General features: G+C 44.3%; 1 protein-coding gene across 1 annotated transcript in view; it reads right to left on the reverse strand.

Annotated features, from left to right (window-relative positions):
* Positions 1-1,677: 1,677 nt before the first annotated feature.
* Positions 1,678-18,408, reverse strand: part of SESN3 (sestrin 3) — a 65,493-nt gene continuing 48,762 nt past the window's right edge. The window contains exons 6-10 of the mRNA XM_028726113.2: positions 16,963-17,110; positions 14,547-14,665; positions 13,227-13,417; positions 11,768-11,912; positions 1,678-11,286 (exon numbers count right to left, since the gene is read on the reverse strand). Of these exons, the coding sequence (XP_028581946.2) occupies positions 11,200-11,286; positions 11,768-11,912; positions 13,227-13,417; positions 14,547-14,665; positions 16,963-17,110 (690 nt within the window). The 3' untranslated portion in view covers positions 1,678-11,199. The remainder of the gene's footprint in view (positions 11,287-11,767; positions 11,913-13,226; positions 13,418-14,546; positions 14,666-16,962; positions 17,111-18,408) is intronic.

The following is an 18,408-nucleotide window of genomic DNA, read 5'->3' on the forward strand; positions in this document are numbered from 1 at the left end:
CTCTATAGAGTGAGGCTTCTCACAGCAATCTTTATTATTTAATTTATCCCTTGCCACATACTATGGTGTCAGCAGAAGAAAGGTAGCAGTTCTGTGCTTAAGAACCCTCTGCCGCGCATAACCCAAAAGCAACTTCCATCACCCATGCCCATTGGCCACACTGGCTGGGGCACCTGGGAGCAGGAGTTCAAGTGGAAAGCCAGAGTTTCCCCATCTCAGTCTTAAAAGGTGGCGTGGCTGACAACCACCATTAGGATCCATCTTTCCCTAATTTGTCCACAAAAAGAGTTAAGATAGCCACTAGGGAAACTTCTTCTAGTTTGCAAAGTAAGTGGACCCAATTGGGGACCAGGGGGAGGAAGAGAAAATGCTGTGAGTGCTCTTACGGTCGGTCAGATTCTGCATCAGGTCATGCCTCCATGTTTAAGCTGCTAAGTTACAGACAAATAATTATCTGGTACAAGCAACGCCAGGAAGAAATGTATTTGCAGCATTTAGTGCCCCCCTGTGTTCAGATCAGGTTAAACAGGCAACTATCTCCTTTTAACTGGCTGGTTTGAATCCTTGGTTTGGAGCGACTGCTGTTCCTGGGAATAATGGGCATGATCCAGCCGAAGTTAAGGATTTTTAATCACACCTGATGGATTAAAATGTGGAATCCATCCCTTTGAAAGGCAGAGGCAAGGCAAAACATTGTTAGCTATGTATTTTGGTTTTTTAAAAGTGTGTAACAGCAAGAAGTTGAAACATTAGGAAGATAGTTCTGGAAAGCTACAGAGTTTAATTACATTCTAATTAAGCTGTGCGGAGATAAGTTTCAGGGCAAAAGAAGTACTTCTACACACCAGGTGCATGGGATTTACACAAACTCATTACCACCATACGTGATGGTGGCCAGAATCTTTTAAAAGAAAGATAAGACCCATGGAAGATGTACCTTATTAATGGCTATTAGTCACGACAAGCCGCACAAAACCTCCATGATTAGAGGCGGTTTACCTTTTAATTCACAAATGTTGGGGGGGGGGGGAAGGGTAGATGGCTCTGTTGCACCACACCTTGCCTGTGAGCCTCTCATGTCACACAACTGGCTTCCTGCTTGGAGAAGGGAAAGCTGGATTTTAATACTGAATTTTTATATGTAAAATTAGACACACTCCAGTTTTCCTCCTAAGGCTAGAACCTGTGAACATCTAATGAAGCTGAATGTTGGAAAATTCAGGACAAAAGAAAGTTCTTATTCACACCGTGCATAATAAAACCTATGGAATTTGCTCCGGACCGGAGGTAGTGATGAGGGCCACCAATTTGGATGGCTTTAAAAGAGGACTGGACAAATTCATGGGGGATAAGGCTAGCAGTAGCTACGAGTCATGATGGCTATGTTCTACTTTGACTTTGGGGGCTGCATGCCTCTGATAAACCATTACTGGGCGGAATTCTTTTGCACTCATGGTCTGCTTGCGGGCTTCCTATCCCGTTGACCACTTTGAGAATAGGATGGTGTGTTAGATGGGCCTTTGGACTGATCCTGCGAGGCTTTTATCATGTTCTCATATGGACCTTTTTTCTGATCCAGCGCGACGGTTCTCAAATCCATATAAAAAATTAATTTCAAAAGGACCTTCCAAGAGAGCCACTGCACAGAACAAAGAAAGACACGCCACATTACAGGGGTGGGGTTTCTCGCCAGTTTTTATTGAACCAATAAAATTCCTACCGATAACAATGAAAGAAATTTCAGCAAGTATAAACGCTATACAGTTTTTAAACAAACCCCATTGTTCCGTACCTATAAATAGAATTTTTCAAAACCTCATAAAAAGTGCAGATTTTATGAATTGCTGTTAACAGGTTAATAATATGCACACACAAATTCCTTTATTGAAAAATATGGTGTGTTTTTTTTCTTTTTGTCTCAGCTCGCTAAAAAGTTCCTTCCGCATCTGTTCAGATACAATTCAAGTTGCGTTAACTAAAAGCTTAACAGAAAGAAAAAGAGTCACACAAACAGATCCAGTTGGATAGGCTTGTCCAATAACCACGGATGTCAGGAAAATGCTAGCTGAACTCTTGGTTCTGTTTGCAAGAAGTCCTAAATTGACACAACTGCAGCAAGAGACACACGTGCAGTGCAACTCTATACCTGTCTACTCATAGCTAAGCCCCCAGTGAGCTCAGTGGGGATTACTCCCAGGTTGTGTATGGGTTTGCACCCCGAGGGTGTGGTGCTTTTAGGGTGGGCAGCATCTAGGGTTCACCCGAGTGCTCCAGCTATTCCTGGAGTTAAATATTTCTGGGGTGTAGGAAATGCTTTTTTGCTCCAGAGCAGCTTTATCCTGCACTTGTCCTGAGATAACAAGAGTTCTCCTAGACATATATGCTGTAGTAAAGATACGCTGTTAGCCTCTTCTCAACCCACCACCCTTCAGTGCCATTAAACTCCTTGTTGCCAAGATGGCACAGCCATTGGTAGGCAACCAATAGCCGCTTGGCGAGTCAACCGTCAGCTGAATGAGTTGCATACACTCTTAAGGAAAGAGTGTATTTGTTTTAGTCAGCTTCTCTGCACAAGGAAAGCTCTCACAAACATGTCGGGTCTATTGCTGCCGCCCTTGGAGTTTCTGACCTACTCCTTTTCCCTCCCGGGATAGTCTTTGGCTAACTGCATCCCTTATGGCAAGGGAAATGGGCCTGGTGTCTTCTTATGGAGTTCAGCCTTCGTTAGGACTGCCTTGTTGGCCCGTCTAGACCTTTATGGTGGTTCTTCCTGGGCGATCATGGGAGGCCATCGCCTCCATTCACAAAGACTTTTGCATTCCCCCTTAACACATCCACTCAAGAGCTAGCACTGTACTCACTTAGTTTCGAAACAACCTTTCCCCTCGCCTGGTGCAAAATGAGCTCGTTTCCCCAGGCATGGGGGTGTGTGTGTCACTATTTGAAACTTACAAAGAACGTGATCTTGCCTCTACAGCAAGGTCTGTTCAGCATGGACAGTCCTAAGTGGCTATGGATTTTACCGAGTCAGTTACTTTACAAAAGAGAAAAGAAATAAACCAAAAAAGCTTAAGCCTATATAAAACACATCACCTTTCTCTCCCCACTCCCGCAATACACACGTACAAAATGCATACACGTGGACGTTAAAAAAAAAAAAAGCTGTGCGAATCCTAAATTGCATCATCGATAAGCTTATTCTACGTACAGCCATAATGTAGAACGAACAAACTGAAAATGGGCAACCTTGGAGGACTGGACCATCCAGCTCGGGTTAGCCCTACATTTCACAAACTTTTTTTTTTATTAAAAAAAAGAAGTTACAGTAACAAAGTCAAGGACCACAAAGGCCTATCACAGCTTCTAGAAAGACACTACGTTTAAAAGGAGGGTGGGGGTGTAAAAAAAAAAAGAAGACGAAAGAATTAAAGCAACATCAATACTGATTATTTTGCAGAGACCAGGTAAGACGTTCACAGCATGCTACATATAGGACTTCAAACTAAGAAAAGAAAAAAAGGTCAGTTTGCTTGGCTACCCTGCATTTGTTCAGGTACCATTTTGGTTTTTACCCTAGAGAACCCCATGCATGGACTAAAGCATTATGTAAACCAGGGGGTGGCCAGCTTATGGGTCACCATAGTCTGCAGGCATTCACTGGGAGCCAGCACACTCAGTACCACTGCCACCCCGTGGATGACCAAGCTGAAGAAAGTATTTAAAAATGGCTCACGTGTGCCGAGATGGTCATTCAGGCTGCAGATGGAATGTGCAAGCAACAAGTCCAAGAGTATCTATGCAGAATGCTAGGCGGACATTCAATTGCTTTGCTGCCGTCTAAGCGAAACTACGGAGGAACATCTGACCCCCAAGTTGATCAGAATGTATTTGATAGGGCTACCAAGAGAGAGGGGGCAGAAAAAGGTGCTTTGGGGGCTGGATCCTACCCTTGTATGGTTGGCTGCTCAGCCCATAGCTTTGGTATCTCAGCCTACTGTACGCTCAGTTAAATTGTGTACCTCTTTAAACAGGGAGCTCCTTTCTACTGTGAGCTCAGAAGCGAGAATTAAGGGGAAAGAAGGGGAGACAAAATAGCATGGAGCAGAATACTGATATAGCTGAGGTTTCTACTGCCTCTGCAAGTTTTATTCATTTATTTCCCAAGCGCCACAATAATTTAAAAGGCAAGGGCTCCTGGATGTTGCCTGGGCCATGGGAGGCTGCTGAACTGCTGAAGCTAAGCAGATGTGGAGCTGGTCATTCCTTTGTATGGGGGGCTGCTGGGAGCAGAATAAAAAGCAGAACAACAGCAGAATACAAGAACTAAAAAGGATTTTAGATAAGTACATATGCCTTCCTCTGGAACAGCGGTTCTCAACCTGTGGGTCGCCAGATGTTGTTGGACTACAACTCCCATCATCCCTGAGCTCTGGCCTTGCTAGCTAGGGATGATGGGAGTTGTAGTTCAACAACATCTGGGGACCCACAGGTTGAAGATCCCCATTTGTGACCAAATTTATACAGAGGGTCGTTATTTAAGAAGATGAAGGCCTCAGTCCGGAAGATGTTTATTTCAGGGAAGCATTTCAAGTCGGCTGTTATTTTCAGGTGGGATTCAATCACAGGCTGGCAAATTCATGAAGTTTATCGAGAGCGCTTGTCCAACAAACCTGCTTCCCAAAAGGATCAGATTTTTTTTTTTTTTTTTTTGCAATAACTGAAGGGGCAGAGAAATGCACTGCTAAGCATGGGATAACTCTTGCTGTGACACAATAGTCATCTAACCTCCCTGCAGACAAATCAGAATGAAGGCTCAAAAACAGCACACATCGTCTGATCTCTCTGCAGACAAATCTGGATGAGTGCTCAACAAACAGGCTGCCTGGAAGCGCCTTAAGGGTTGTGGCGCTTGTATGCCTAAAGCATACAAAACCCCCCACATCCACTTGTGGCTTTCCTTGCTTTGTAACAAACATCTGTGGCAGATGTTTGGCACCCTCTTCGTTTAGTCCTGCCACTCCAATTACAGAGGAAAATGTACACTCCACAGAGGTGGGAAATCCATACAGTTGTGCAGGAACCTCACATGCCAGTTCTGATTTCTATTATTCCCATCTCATAAGATGTGCACCTTTTGACCATGTTCCACCTTTCGAAGGATAGACCTGAGAGCATACAAATCTAGAAGAGGTTTGTGGGGGAAATGCGAAACTTTTAAAATTTATTTGGCGCTGTAGAAAGCAGAGCCCAAAATACCGCAGATCCAACTTCCCAACTCAAGCAACAGCACTCTGACAGAAATCTCCATTAAAAATGGTCCATGCCATTCAGCAAATGTTTGTGTTGAAATCTGTCTTTGTATGATGGGACTCTATGCTCCTTTTATAATGCAGGCCCAATTTTCTGTTTTATTTGTGCAAAGAACCCTTCACTTACTAAAAAAAGAAGCACTCTTTTAAAGTGTCGGCAAGGGATATAAAAAACCCAAATGGTTCTTTTGAGGGGGGCGGGGGCAAGAAGGTTCAAAGCTAGTTTGAATTTCACCCTCTGAACTAAGATGGGAGTTCTGGAAGGCCAGTTTAAGCAAGCAAATTTCCAACAGTATGATACCCGAGGCAATCTTAATCGGCTGTGAATGATCGCCAAAGAAGACGACGATGCAAGGTACCATACTCATTTGAAAAATCTGGCCAGGAGGTTTGTACACGCCTTCCTCAATGCGGGGAGTGTTAGGTGTGTACCCCATCATGGTTTAAGGGATTTCACACACTAGCTGGGCAGTGTACCAAGAGCCCTGCTGCACCAGTCCAATGCCCATCTAGTCCAGCATCCTATTCACACAGTGGCACCAGCTACTTAGCGATGACCGATTGAAGCAGACTCACTTGAGAAGAGTGGATTGGCACTAGTAGCCAAGAAAGGTATCATTCAACCGCCTTCCAACAACATTAAGACATAGATGAACAGCTGTACCCCAGTGTGGGGCAAACAAAGGTGGGATGGGGGCGTTCTAATGACCTATCAGACCCTCATATCATGCTTGGGCAAAATTTCAAGTAGTAACCATGCTATGTGTGCCTGTGCTTGCAGAGGGGAAGCTGAATATGCAGGGAACCTAGAAACCTGTTTGGTTAACATCAAATCACATAACAGTCCATTTGCTTTTGAGCCTGGCAGCTGCTGCAAATCAGAAGCCCTCTGCACACCAAACGCCAAACTATTTAAGCAAGCCAGTTCTGCGAATTGATTAGGGCATCTGAACACAGTGGGACTTGCTTCAGAGTAAACATAAACTGGAACTGGGCAGTAATGACCTGATCCCCTGCCCCTGACCAATATGCCTTGATTTATTTATTTTTTGTTTGTTTCTTTACTGGGTTTAGAATTTGGAATTTCCCCACACATACACCTATTTCCTGCACCTGCACTTGCAGGCTCATGTTTGAAACTTCTGTCTCTACTGAGTATGTGCAATTCCATCTGTGAGCCCTTCTGTCTCCCACCCCAAATAAATTTGATGCAGTCCCCCACCACCACCTAAAAAAGGAGGGTTGGGGAGACGTCTTGATACAAGATCTTGAAGCAGCCATATTTTATTTTTGCAACCACCACAACAAAAATAGCAGAGGGAATGAACAAGCATCTGAAGGGCCTTTTTATGCGCTAAGTGGCAGCCTGAGTCCCACCTTCCACCGCCCTCGCTTTGGGGAATTATATCCTTCCATATAATCCACAGAGCCTGCTGGGGGACTCCCTTGCCACTGAGTCCTGCTGCTACCGATGGCTGCAGCCTATGACACTCTTTTGCCCCTTGGTTGACAACTAGGACAGATTTTGGCCCCAAGGGTGCCAGTTGCTGACACGTAATCCAAAGCCATACTAGAAGAAGCAAAACGAAAACGAAAAACAAACCCCCAACTATGCCTACACTGCAAAAGAATGATATACGTTTTTGACATCCATGAAGTTTGACGATTCATTCACATGTGCTATTTTATAAAAAAATAGATTTTGCACATTTTTTAATTTGGCACATCTGTGAGCTTAAGGGGTATATGTCAAGCAAAGAAGTACAATCATATTCACTTGGATGCCTACTCTGAACGTCAGCATTTAAAAACACACACACACACACACACACGTACACACACACACACACAACCCCATCACATTTGAGTATATAAAGCTATGCACCAGATCATGACCACATAAAATGTCTACTCTGAATCAAATATCATCACCTTGAAACATTTTGTTAACATTCAAGTTTGCCATTCTATTTCTAAGGAAAAAACACAAACTGGTTTTCAAAACAGCAGGTCCCAACCTTGGATACCACATGTAGGTCTGAAATCATGTGAAATCAAGTTTACGCTCCTGTTAATGGATTCACTTTATATATATTTCACAGAAGGGAGAAAGAGAGAGTGAGAGAGAGAGAGAGAAACCAACAGTCTTATTGATTTAAAATCTAATTGCCTCTCACTGAGATGACTATTCAGTTCGAACAATAAAAAAAGTCTACTAGAAAAGGCACTAATGCTTCTGCAATTGGAACACCAGCCTCCCTGTTAAGAAGAAAAGCCATGACTGCTCTGAAGAAAACGTTTAAGCTCTTACAGTTACATACAAAGTCTGTTTATGTCTCTACCTCTAAATGTGAAGACAGATGTTATATCTGAAGAGCCGTGGGGCCAGAGGCCTCAGTCCTTCCCCAGCCGATTTCCCTGCATCCACACCCTGCCTGGCTTTTCTCTGCAACATGCAGACAAGTGCCTGGAACAACAGCAAAGGGTAGGAGAAAGAAAGAAAGGGGCAGAAGTTCCCCTGGCAGAAGTTGCTCCTTCCCCCTCCCACAATCACCAGGGAGGTGTTTGGTGGAGACCTGTCAACACCTTGCTGCAGTTCAAATCCAGTCAGGGTTAAGCGTCTTAAAAGTCCCAGGGAGTCTCCAATGGAGCCCTCAAACTCTTCCACTGAAATCAACCCGGCTTTGGACAGGACAGGGGTCAGGGCAGCGCAATTCAAGCTTCTGCAATGGTGCCATGCCAAACACAACCCATAAAGGTAAGCTGCAGGCAGCGTTTGCACAACCCATCCCCATTGCAGACCGCAGGTGCAAATGGCTGAATGCTCTTGTTAAATCCAACGCCATCCTTCAAAACGCTTAACTTTAGCTGGATTTTGATTCGGCTTTTTAAAACACACACCCACACCCACACCCCCCTCCCGGTTTCTCACATGCACAGACAGAGCAGTGAGCTACCATTCATCCTCAGCAGCAACGCGTCGCTCATTCAGTAACTTGTCATCACTGTAGTCATTTCCTTCCAAGGACATATAGACACACTACTGACTCCAACAGGTTCCAACGGTTTCCTGGGAAGCTGAACTGGTTTGGGAAGTGTGTGTGTGTGTGTGTGTGTGTGTGTGTGTGTGTGTGTGTGGTGTCTTTTAAGAGAAAGCCCTCAGCACTATTTCCAAACTGCAATTCCCAGACTTCTTTAGGAGGAGCAACACATGCAGCCAATACGAATCTGTAGTGTCAATATCGTCTGGGAGAGTTTCCATGTCAAAACAGCCTGCAATTCCAAGCACAGAAGGTTATGTCTCTAGAAAGCAACAAACAATTTTTTCAGCAGCCAAGGGGTGTGTGCGTCGCAGGACAATCACACAACATCACAGCCGTTAAGAGAGACAAGAATCAAGTAAATAATAAAAAATTAAAATAAACCCAACAAAATAACCACATCCAAACTTTAGTTCCTCTACCCCCTCTTTTTTTACTTTCCAAAATTGCTCTCATGAAATAAACCACTGCAGAAGTCTTCAATGTACAAGCTTATTCTATATTGCTTTCTACAGCCTACTGGAATGAAGGTCCATCTCATTCATTTCCAATGTGTATAAAAGCAGGTAAAAATAAATATTAAGGGGGACACAAAATCTGACATCAATCTCAATTCAGCAAAAGTTAGTCACAACTGAGTCTTGTAAAAATCAAAAAAAGAGAGGAAAAGACTGGGGCTTAAATCGCTTTATCGACTACCCAAAAGGCTTGAGGGCAAGTTAAGGTTCCTTTCCTGGATCCCAGATACTGGCAGTGGGACACAAAGGGGTGGTCTCCAAGCCCTGCTGGGCCTAAGCAGTGTTGATTTCAAGGGGACTCAGTTGAGACTAGCTTTTCCTGAAGCAAGCCAGTCACGTGAAAGTCTCTATCATGTCTTGTCTTTCTGGCCTCTCTTTAGGCACTTCACTGGATCATTAATGCAAGAAGGTAAAGCTCTAAAAACCAAGACATTTGTGCCCTGGAGGGAAAAAAGTAATCAGTGTAGTCAAGCGATGCAAGAGCAGGACTCTCTTGGCTGCTCACTTCTCTTTCCCAACAATGACATCTGCCCATGGGCACAAGCCAATCAGCCCGGCACTCCTCTGGCACCTCCTCCATTCACTTCTATGGAGCTTGCATGGGGTCTCCCCTGCTAAAAGGAAGGTGTAGAAGGGCTTGGGGACATCCGATTAAACCAACGCTTTGGTGCTCGAGTAGGAGCCGATTGTTCGCAGCAAACACTACCAAAGGAGAAGCCATTTTTCACCGCGGTCGTGTTGAGCGGGACATTTCAGCAGCGACTTGGTTAAGGAAAGGCTCGCTCTTCTGCTATATATTGCACTTCCTTTGTTCACTCACGTCAACGTATAGAAACATGATTCTTAGCTTGAAAATATTGCAGAGCGTTCTGAAAAATATTTGACAGGAATCGATTTCCCCAAAGCTTAAGCTGAACACTGATATAATCACCCTTGAATTAAAAAGTGGGGTGGGGAGATGTCGGTGGAGTAAAAAGAGACTGCAACTCAGGGGCAAAGCACATTCTTTGTTTGTAGAAGGGTCCCAGGTGCGGTCTCCGACACTTTGAGTTAAAGGTTAGGGACGATTGTGACCCAAGACCTCAAGGAATCACTGCTGGTTGGAACAGACAAGTCTGACTCAGTAAAAGACAGTGTCGTACAAGCAAAGCTTTCAGGGGAGGGGGAAATCTAGCTAAGCGACTAATACATGCTCTGCATGCGAAAGGTCCTGGACTCAATCCCTGCCACCTCCCGTTAAAACCATCTCAGGTAAGAGGGCTGGGAGAGACTTCTCCCCTCAACTTTGGAGGACCAGAACAGACAGACCAGTGGCCTGATTCAGCACAAGGCAGCTCTTTACAGTTTTAAGAGAATGTGTTCTTGCAGATTGCTCTTTTGTTTCTTTGATCAGACAGCATGTGCGCGTGCGTGTGCTGGATTTGCACGCATCACATTACTGCCAGATCAATGAACCAGTTAAGGACGAACCTGGATTTCAAAACTTTAAAAAACAAAACTCTTAAACTTCTACAAGTTCAGATATCCCAAGTTAAACTGGCTTGCTGGCTGGGCAGTAAGTACCATTCAAGCATCATTAGGGTCAGCAGAAAGAGCAATTGTAGGCAACACATAAGAATGCAATCCCTGAACTGATTATGTACAGTTGAAATGGATATGGTAGAAAACCCTCTTCGTTCAGGGAAAAAAAAGCATTTGAATGCTGTGTCTCAGTAGCACGCTGCAGGATTGGCAGCAGTTCTTTTCACATTAAAAAAAAATAGGCAGACAATAGTTGCATCAGCTTTCACACAGCCTCCAAACTACTGCCAAAGTACTAAAATTCTAAGAAAACTCTAAGAAGAAGCCAGTCGAGCACTTCAGTTTAAACACAGCACATACTGGATTCGGGAAAGCTGCATTAATATTCTAGAAAGAACTAAAAGGAGAAAATAAAATAAAATCCTTCGCTCTGGATTCCATTTGCAGGAAAAAGTGGGTAGAAACAGAACCTCGGAAGATGCACCAACAAGTGTTTTTCTTCCGAGCGTGAGAAGAAATAGCAAAAGAATCAAATATAACAAACCGTTTTAGGGTTTGTGACCAATACTCCAACTGGAAACAACTTAAGAAGTAGTGTTCCTCAGTGCTATTTTTGCTATCGTTAGTAATGTTAAGCATCAAGAAAACGGGGGGGGGGGGGGGAATATATAGATCATTGCACGTTAACCACCGCTAGGAAGGCGGCTTCAGCTTTTGACACTAGAGAATCCAATAACCTGATGCTACACCACAGGCAGGTGTTTCTGCACATCTGTTTGGAAGCTTTCTTCACACGCTTGCAACGGCGGTTCAGGTCAAGTGGCGCGTAATGGCACGGAGGGCGTAAAGGAGTTCCGCCTGCATGCGCGCTTCCATCAGGAGAAGGTTCACGTGGACCTGCAGGGAAGATTCAAACAAAAAATGATGATGGCATCTTTTAAAAATACATAAATGCCGTAGCTCACCATGAGGTCAACCGAAGGGCGTTTATATTTCTTTCAGCTTTATCGTTCCCGAGTTGAGATTGTGATAAATGGGTTTGCCACTTGTCAGACTGCAGCATCCAGCAGTGACTTGCACATGTGAACAAGCCATTGCAGAGAGGATCTTTTGTACTACCTTGTTATGCGGGGTGTGTGTGTGTGTGTGTGAGCAAGCATTCAACAGAATCCAGTGTGTTCATTTTTCCAGGGTGTTTCATAGTAGTGTGATGTGGCAACCCCAAAGTTTCGCTCTTGGTGGCTGTGCTGTGCAGAACTTCACATTAATGCAATATGAACTTTGGATTTACGGATATGGAAGCTTCCCTTCTTAACAATGCCATTTCCCCTGTTTACACATAGACACTTGCTCATGCATCCATCAATGAGACACTCACCTTCTCCGAGTGCTTGAACTGGCGCCAGTAGCTATCGTACATGCGCTTGGTAGTTCGCTCTGGGTAGCAGGTCACTGTCTTAATGTAAACCTTCAGGCTCCGTTCAAGTAACTGATTAACTTCTCCATAATCGTAGTCATCATACCTAAGCAAGATTAAGCCGGCCTGAATCTCTCTTTTCTGAGCATGCACATCTTTAAAAAGAACACCTTTCTACTGCACAATTGTTTTTAAAAAGCATATGCTGGGGTAAATCTGCCTGAAGATCAGATGATACGTCTCCTAAAGCCAGGCTGGTATTGTTCAACTAGATTTGCAAAAGGAAGGGGGGCAAGACAGGTGGCTGACCTGTACAGCTCTTCCAGTAGCCAGCAGAACCCACATTTGGAACTGCACAGAAGCCACAAAGAATAATGTGCTAAATTGATTTGAATATAATTTACACCCTTGTAGATTCTTGGAGCCCAATTCACACTGTACATTTGACGGGCTTCAGATGATGACAACCATGACTCCCATCCTGAACACACACACATTTCTATGGTGGAAATGGATTGCACAGCCCTTTGGCTTCCTGGAAGTCGTTTTGAACAGCTAAAGGGAACCCAGAAGATTACTGTTCAATTAATTTCCAAATAACTGGCTAACAGATTTTTATATGCGCCCAAGAGAAATCACTTGAGGGTCTTTGATTCCAGAACACATGCTGCACGAGTGTGTCTAAATTTACTGTTCTGCTTGGTTTAAGAATACTTCGTCCACCCCAACATCACCCATGTTGTCCCCATATTTATGCTGATAAATACTGCAAACACCTTACAGGGTGGAGGGAAGACAAATGATTTTACCCTTGTATCCACTCTTTCTCCCTTCCACTTGAAACATGCTATTGTGAATGCTTAAAAGGTAAAGGTACCCCTGCCCATACGGGCCAGTCGTGTCCGACTCTAGGGTTGTGCGCTCATCTCACTTAAGAGGCCGGGAGCCAGCGCTGTCCAAGGACACTTCTGGGTCATGTGGCCAGCGTGACGAAGCTGCACTGGTGAGCCAGCACCAGTGCAGCACACGGAAACGCTGTTTACCTTCCCGCTATAAAGCGGTACCTATTTATCTATTTGCACTTAGGGGTGCTTTCGAACTGCTAGGTGGGCAGGAGCTGGGACCGAACGACGGGAGCTCACCCCGCCGCGGGGATTTGAACCACCGACCATACGATCGGCAAATCCTAGGCACTGAGGTTTTACCCACAGCGCCACCCACGTCCCTATTGTGAATGCTTAGGCCTGCGCTAAGCAAAATGCAACCACGGGTCCAATCCTAGCCCCCAACTTCATTCCTGAAACCAAGGACATGCAAGCCTCTTTAATATAACCCATAGCTGCATTATGAACCTGAAGCACTCCAACTACAGAATACCTCCAGAAGTGCACTTATTTAGCCAGATCAGGTGGTGACATACCTGATTCCAAACATACAGTGAACATAATTAAATAAAGCTCTTCTTAACATGGTTGTGTCAACATCTTCATGCGTGGCCATAGTGTTGTACGTGAGGCTATAGACCATTCGGAACTTCTCATCCAGGAGATGCCCAATGTCGGAATAAAGCCTGTTCACAAGGGAGAATCCATGGTTTTCCCAGGTATAGTCCTGCAAAAAAGCACGAAGACTACCAATTTGTACATGGCATGTTTGAGCAGTACTGCAGAATGCTTTTGAAGACACACAATGCCGTTCTACTGCTGAAGCAAAACAGTGGAGGTCACGATTTGTTGTGTGCCCTTGTGTGAAATGCATCAGGCAACGGGGTCCCAATTTAGTCTGATTATGCACCTGTATCCAAATGCATACTTCTGATTTAAGGTGAAGCATTATCAAGAGAAGAAATCAAATTAAGTAGGAACCGTGTATCATCAGAATGTATATAAACTGTAAGTGCAAATTTATATGTAATAATAATTGACACAATGAAGTTATATTAGAATATGAAAATCAATTTATTGTTGTTGTTATTATTTTAAAAAAATCAATAACTTTTCAATTCAAATGTAAAACCTCTTTCTTGCTCTGAGATGAGCAAACTTGTCGTGATTTTGGGAATACCCAACTGATATACTTGCTTATTCTCTACTGAAAGAACAGCGAGTCATGAAAGCCTGTCTCGAATCAACTTTAAGTTGCACTGACCATTACATGGAAGTTTTGAGCAGCTTAATTTTGGAAAATGACTTTTCAGCTGTAGTAACTGCGACAGGTATATTAAGAGGGAACATTAAACCCACGTAGATAATAGGCGTGTGCACTGGCTTTGTTTGTACCTTGAATTTCAAATCAGGGAAATTTGGGGAAAGGCTCTTATGTTTTTCCAAGTCAGATTACACTGTCAACAAGGCATCAAAAGACAGCCAGGGACTTTTGAAGCTTCCAAGGTGATATTTATTTAACTGAACTCAATGAGATCATGGGTGGCCCCAAACTGGGTGGATTATCTGCCTGATTTGGGATGAATTCTCCACTCCCTCAGCAGCCCCCCCATGTCCCATTCCACATTGTTCAGCGAATGTCCTCATGCCCCTGAGGCTTTTGGGGGGACATGCATGGCTGCAGGTGGGAAGAAGTCCCACAAACTTCCTTAAATTCACTTATCTCTAGATCCGAGCCACTGCGATTTCTCCTGCAGTGAGCGTGCTATCTGGAAACTTTGCATTCTCACCTCATGCAATCAACCAACTGGTTTTTCAGAGGGTTACAAACGTAAGCTACACCATGTTAAACGCACCTGGGCTCGAAAAGTTGGAAGATGCTCCTCACCCCGCCTGGCAAAGTCTTTGTACCCAAAGCCAGGGTCTTCAACGTAGCGCGAAACATCGGCTGTGGAAACTATTTCATCGTCAAATCCTGGCAAAGGAAAATATTGAAGCCAATTAAGTGTACTCTTCTCATTCCTCCTCCAAGATGAAAAAGATGGAAAAGCCCCTCCAGAAGGACAGAGGTCCTTTCTCATGACGCCAATCCTGGGTTTCAAGATTGCCAGCCACACACATGACAAGAGATGCCACAGCCTGAGCCTGTCTGGCAGTAATCATTGTTAGCCCCGTTGAATCAGTAAGGGGCAATCATGAGCCACCCTGGCCTCATGTACTGTGGGATATCAGATGCACTGAAAAAAGAAATCCAAGCAACCCAGCCCTTTAAATTAGAGCCATTTGGCTAGAGTGGAAGGGTTCAGCAAGTTGATTTATGGCTATGTAGCCAAGCGCCATGGAAGAACTTCAGCAACATCAGTACTAAGGAAGGCCAATTGCTCCCACCCAGAGATGATCTCCACCTCGTCGCCTCCTGTCTGCCAAGTGGCTTGAGCGCATTAATCACACTTCCAGAGAGCTGACTGCTGCAAAGTTACTGCAGTTGACCTTGATGGTCCAGCTTGGCTCACTTTCAGGAGCCCTAATGAGCCTGGGTGGGGAAAGTCCCCTGTGTCTACCGCTAGAAAAATCACTACCTGGGGAGCAGGGGGAATCAGTTGATCCAAGAATCACAAGGCTGCCTTTATCCTCCTTCTGGCTCATTAGCCAATCAAAACATAAATCTGTGTGGGAAGAAATCAGCTTGGCAACCATCCAAATAGGTCCTCAGTGCAGTTGGGGGGGAAACGAGCTATTGAGCCTGGGCTTATCCTTTGTTTCCTAGTTCCTGCAATATGTTTTGAACTAATGCAGAAAGGAGGTCCATGCCTGCTTCTTCTTCTTTTAATGACTAGGCTACTAGACACTGACTGTCAGGGGTGAAATAATTTCCACCTTAAAGTTCCTTGCTTGCTTTTGAACTCTTCCATTCTAAGAGGCACAAGGAGATTTTTATTCACAAAATAAAAAACGGACCACTTTCTAACTGAGTTTCTTAGGTTGTGTTAGCCACCAGTCACTTTCGAAATCTAAAATCTTTTGCGATATCTTTAAATTAACTCTTCAAGCATCATGTGTGCCTGGATTGGCTCCAACATAAGATTGTCTGGCGCTGATGTGCCATTTTAGTCTTCAACAGTTGCCCGCCAACCTTTTTGGTTTTCCCAAGATTGCCACCTTCCTCTATGGCTATAGCATTTTAATGAATCACTCAACTGGCCCCGTGTTGGGTTGAACTGGGACTCACCTGGAAACACGGGACTCAAACAGCACAGAAGTGTGATGGAGAAAGTGCTCTAAGGTGTTAAATTCAAGGCCAAACTCTCCACCCAGCAAATGTTCTGCTAATAAATGTCAACTCCACCTGAATCAGATGTCAAAACTACCATTCTACTTCAGACACTAACATCTGAACAATTATGGGCATTTTGCCTGCAGCTCTGACAAGTTCTCTTTCTCTAAACATTTATAGCACAAATGCAATAAGAAAAAGGTATTTTCTATATGCACATATGCCCATAAGCTCTTGGGGCATCCAAAGCAAATAATATTGCTGTTAAAACAGGCATACATGTCACTAAAGATGGTTCAGTTATTCATGTCAAGTGTGTAAAGGCCATTCCGAAATCTTCTCAAGGTCCCAAATAAACCTGTCCTAAGGATTATTTACCTACAGAAGAAGGCCCTGTGGATCAGCTGCCTAGATATTGCGTTGCTTCAGCCACAGGTGGTTAATCAGCCTGAAGAATGTTCCAAAACTCTCCACTAGTTTATTTTGTTTTTTAACAGTAACATGTCAGAAAGAAGGCTAAGCTAGAGGCTGTCAAGCTACTTTTCTATGGGCAAGTTGTTGTTCTTAAACAGGGGAGCAATCATAGCTCTGTTGGTAGAGCATGAGACTCTTACAATCTCAGGGTGGTGGGTTCAAGCCCCACATTGGGCATTGCAGGGGCATTGCCCCCAGTTCCATTCTCAACCTTTTTGGGGAGACGCTCAGGTCTGTGCACTGCATGCACTAGATAATCCACGGGGTCCCTTCCAACGCTACAATTCTGTGATACTATGAAACAGGCAGCCTCTAACCTAGCGTGGCATATAGCTGTACTCCAGAGAAATTGGATTCCTCTGCATGTATAACTTGGCTCCAATCAAACATCAGAAAGTGGAATGCTTGTTTTCCTTTTCAGCTGTTTTTATTTAACTTGGTTTGGGGTGTTTTTTTTTTGCTCTTCAGCAAAACCTCTGAAAACTGGATTAAACGAAAGCAACGAAAACGAAAAGGAGCAGTACCTTCAGTGACAACCAGGAGGCTCTCGGTCTTTTCCTTTTCAAAGCGAGTATCCATTTCCTCCTGAGAGGCCTCCTCGTCCTCCTTCTCCTCCTGCAGCCTTTTCATTCTGTCCATCAGGGCCTCCAGCTCACTTAAAGAATCTGAGATCTAGAAACACATCACATCCTTCAGGATCGAATACAGATCATTCCCTCTCCGGCCCCCAGTTCCATACTCAACAGTTTTGGGGAGACGCTCAGGTCTGTGCACTGCATGCACTAACAGATTTAAAATTGCACCAAGCAAATTCTGTGGCCTGCCTGAATCATGCAAACGTTCCTGGGGCCCATTAAAGAATCCTACTGATCTGATCCAGCCACTCCTCTGGCTAATGGAATTTCAGCAGGCATTGCCCACAGATGTTTAAGTGTATTGTAAAAGCAGTTAAGAGAAAGGAGCTTCCTTTCTGTTTTAAAATGAAAGCAGAGAACCTCCGGAAGCTTGTTTTTGGGTCTAGAATCACTTTCTGTGTTTGCAATGCAGCTGCAGAACCCACAAGCTCGGACCATACCCAGCCCGTTCCTTTAGTTCTTTTGTGCCCGGCTCTTCTTTGCAAATTCCAATCCGATATGCTGCTGTGCATTTGCCAGTTCAGCCCCTAAGAGTCCGTACACTGTCACTTTTGCCCCCAATCTACCTGTATCACTTTACTCTAAGCCAGTCAATCAATGATATCTGATCCCCCCTTTTTAGTATCCCAAAGAAGTTGTGACACATCATTTGAGAAAGCCACTTTTCATTTCATAAGTAAGTCACTATTACAGAATGAAAACCATTCGTTACCTCTGCCTACTGACGTTTCGTAAACGTAACTGCATGATTTATACGGCCAGCAGAATCCTTGGTAAGGAATGTGAAAGCCATCTTAGAAAAGGCAATTTTTAGTCGTCTGGGAGAACCCAAGAGCTCTTTGTAGCTCCTTCCTCTAGAAAGGTTTGCTGTTTAGGGCTGTACAAAAGGGTCAGGCTCTGGTTGGAACAGAATGGAACTAGACTGTTGTCACTTGGAATCAAAACGGTAGCTGAGGAGAATTTGGTCATCCTAAGGATGAGGGTGAAAATGTTTATGATCATCCAGATGTTGGGAGGAGAAGAACTGAGCAACAGAGAAGAAAGGAGTAACATGATCCTCCCATGTTCTGGCATGGGTCTGCCCCTCCCAGCAACCCACTGATTCCTCCTGACCTCACATGGCTATTAAGTGCTTTCAGATGCAACCTCAGACACTGCCTGGGCAACAGAATAAGGCTCTTTTCAAGACTGCCTGTCATTTTGCTGGTTCCAGTGAAGACACCAAGGTGTGGGGAAATGGGGCTGGGAGGGAGGAGCGATGTAGTGTTCAATCAGTTTATTATGGCCACAGACCAGCAGTAGCAAAGTGGTGTTCCGGTGACAGTTTGCACCACT

Source organism: Podarcis muralis, chromosome 4 (genome assembly GCF_964188315.1).
Source record: "Podarcis muralis chromosome 4, rPodMur119.hap1.1, whole genome shotgun sequence".
Classification (NCBI taxonomy): Eukaryota; Metazoa; Chordata; class Lepidosauria; order Squamata; family Lacertidae; genus Podarcis; species Podarcis muralis.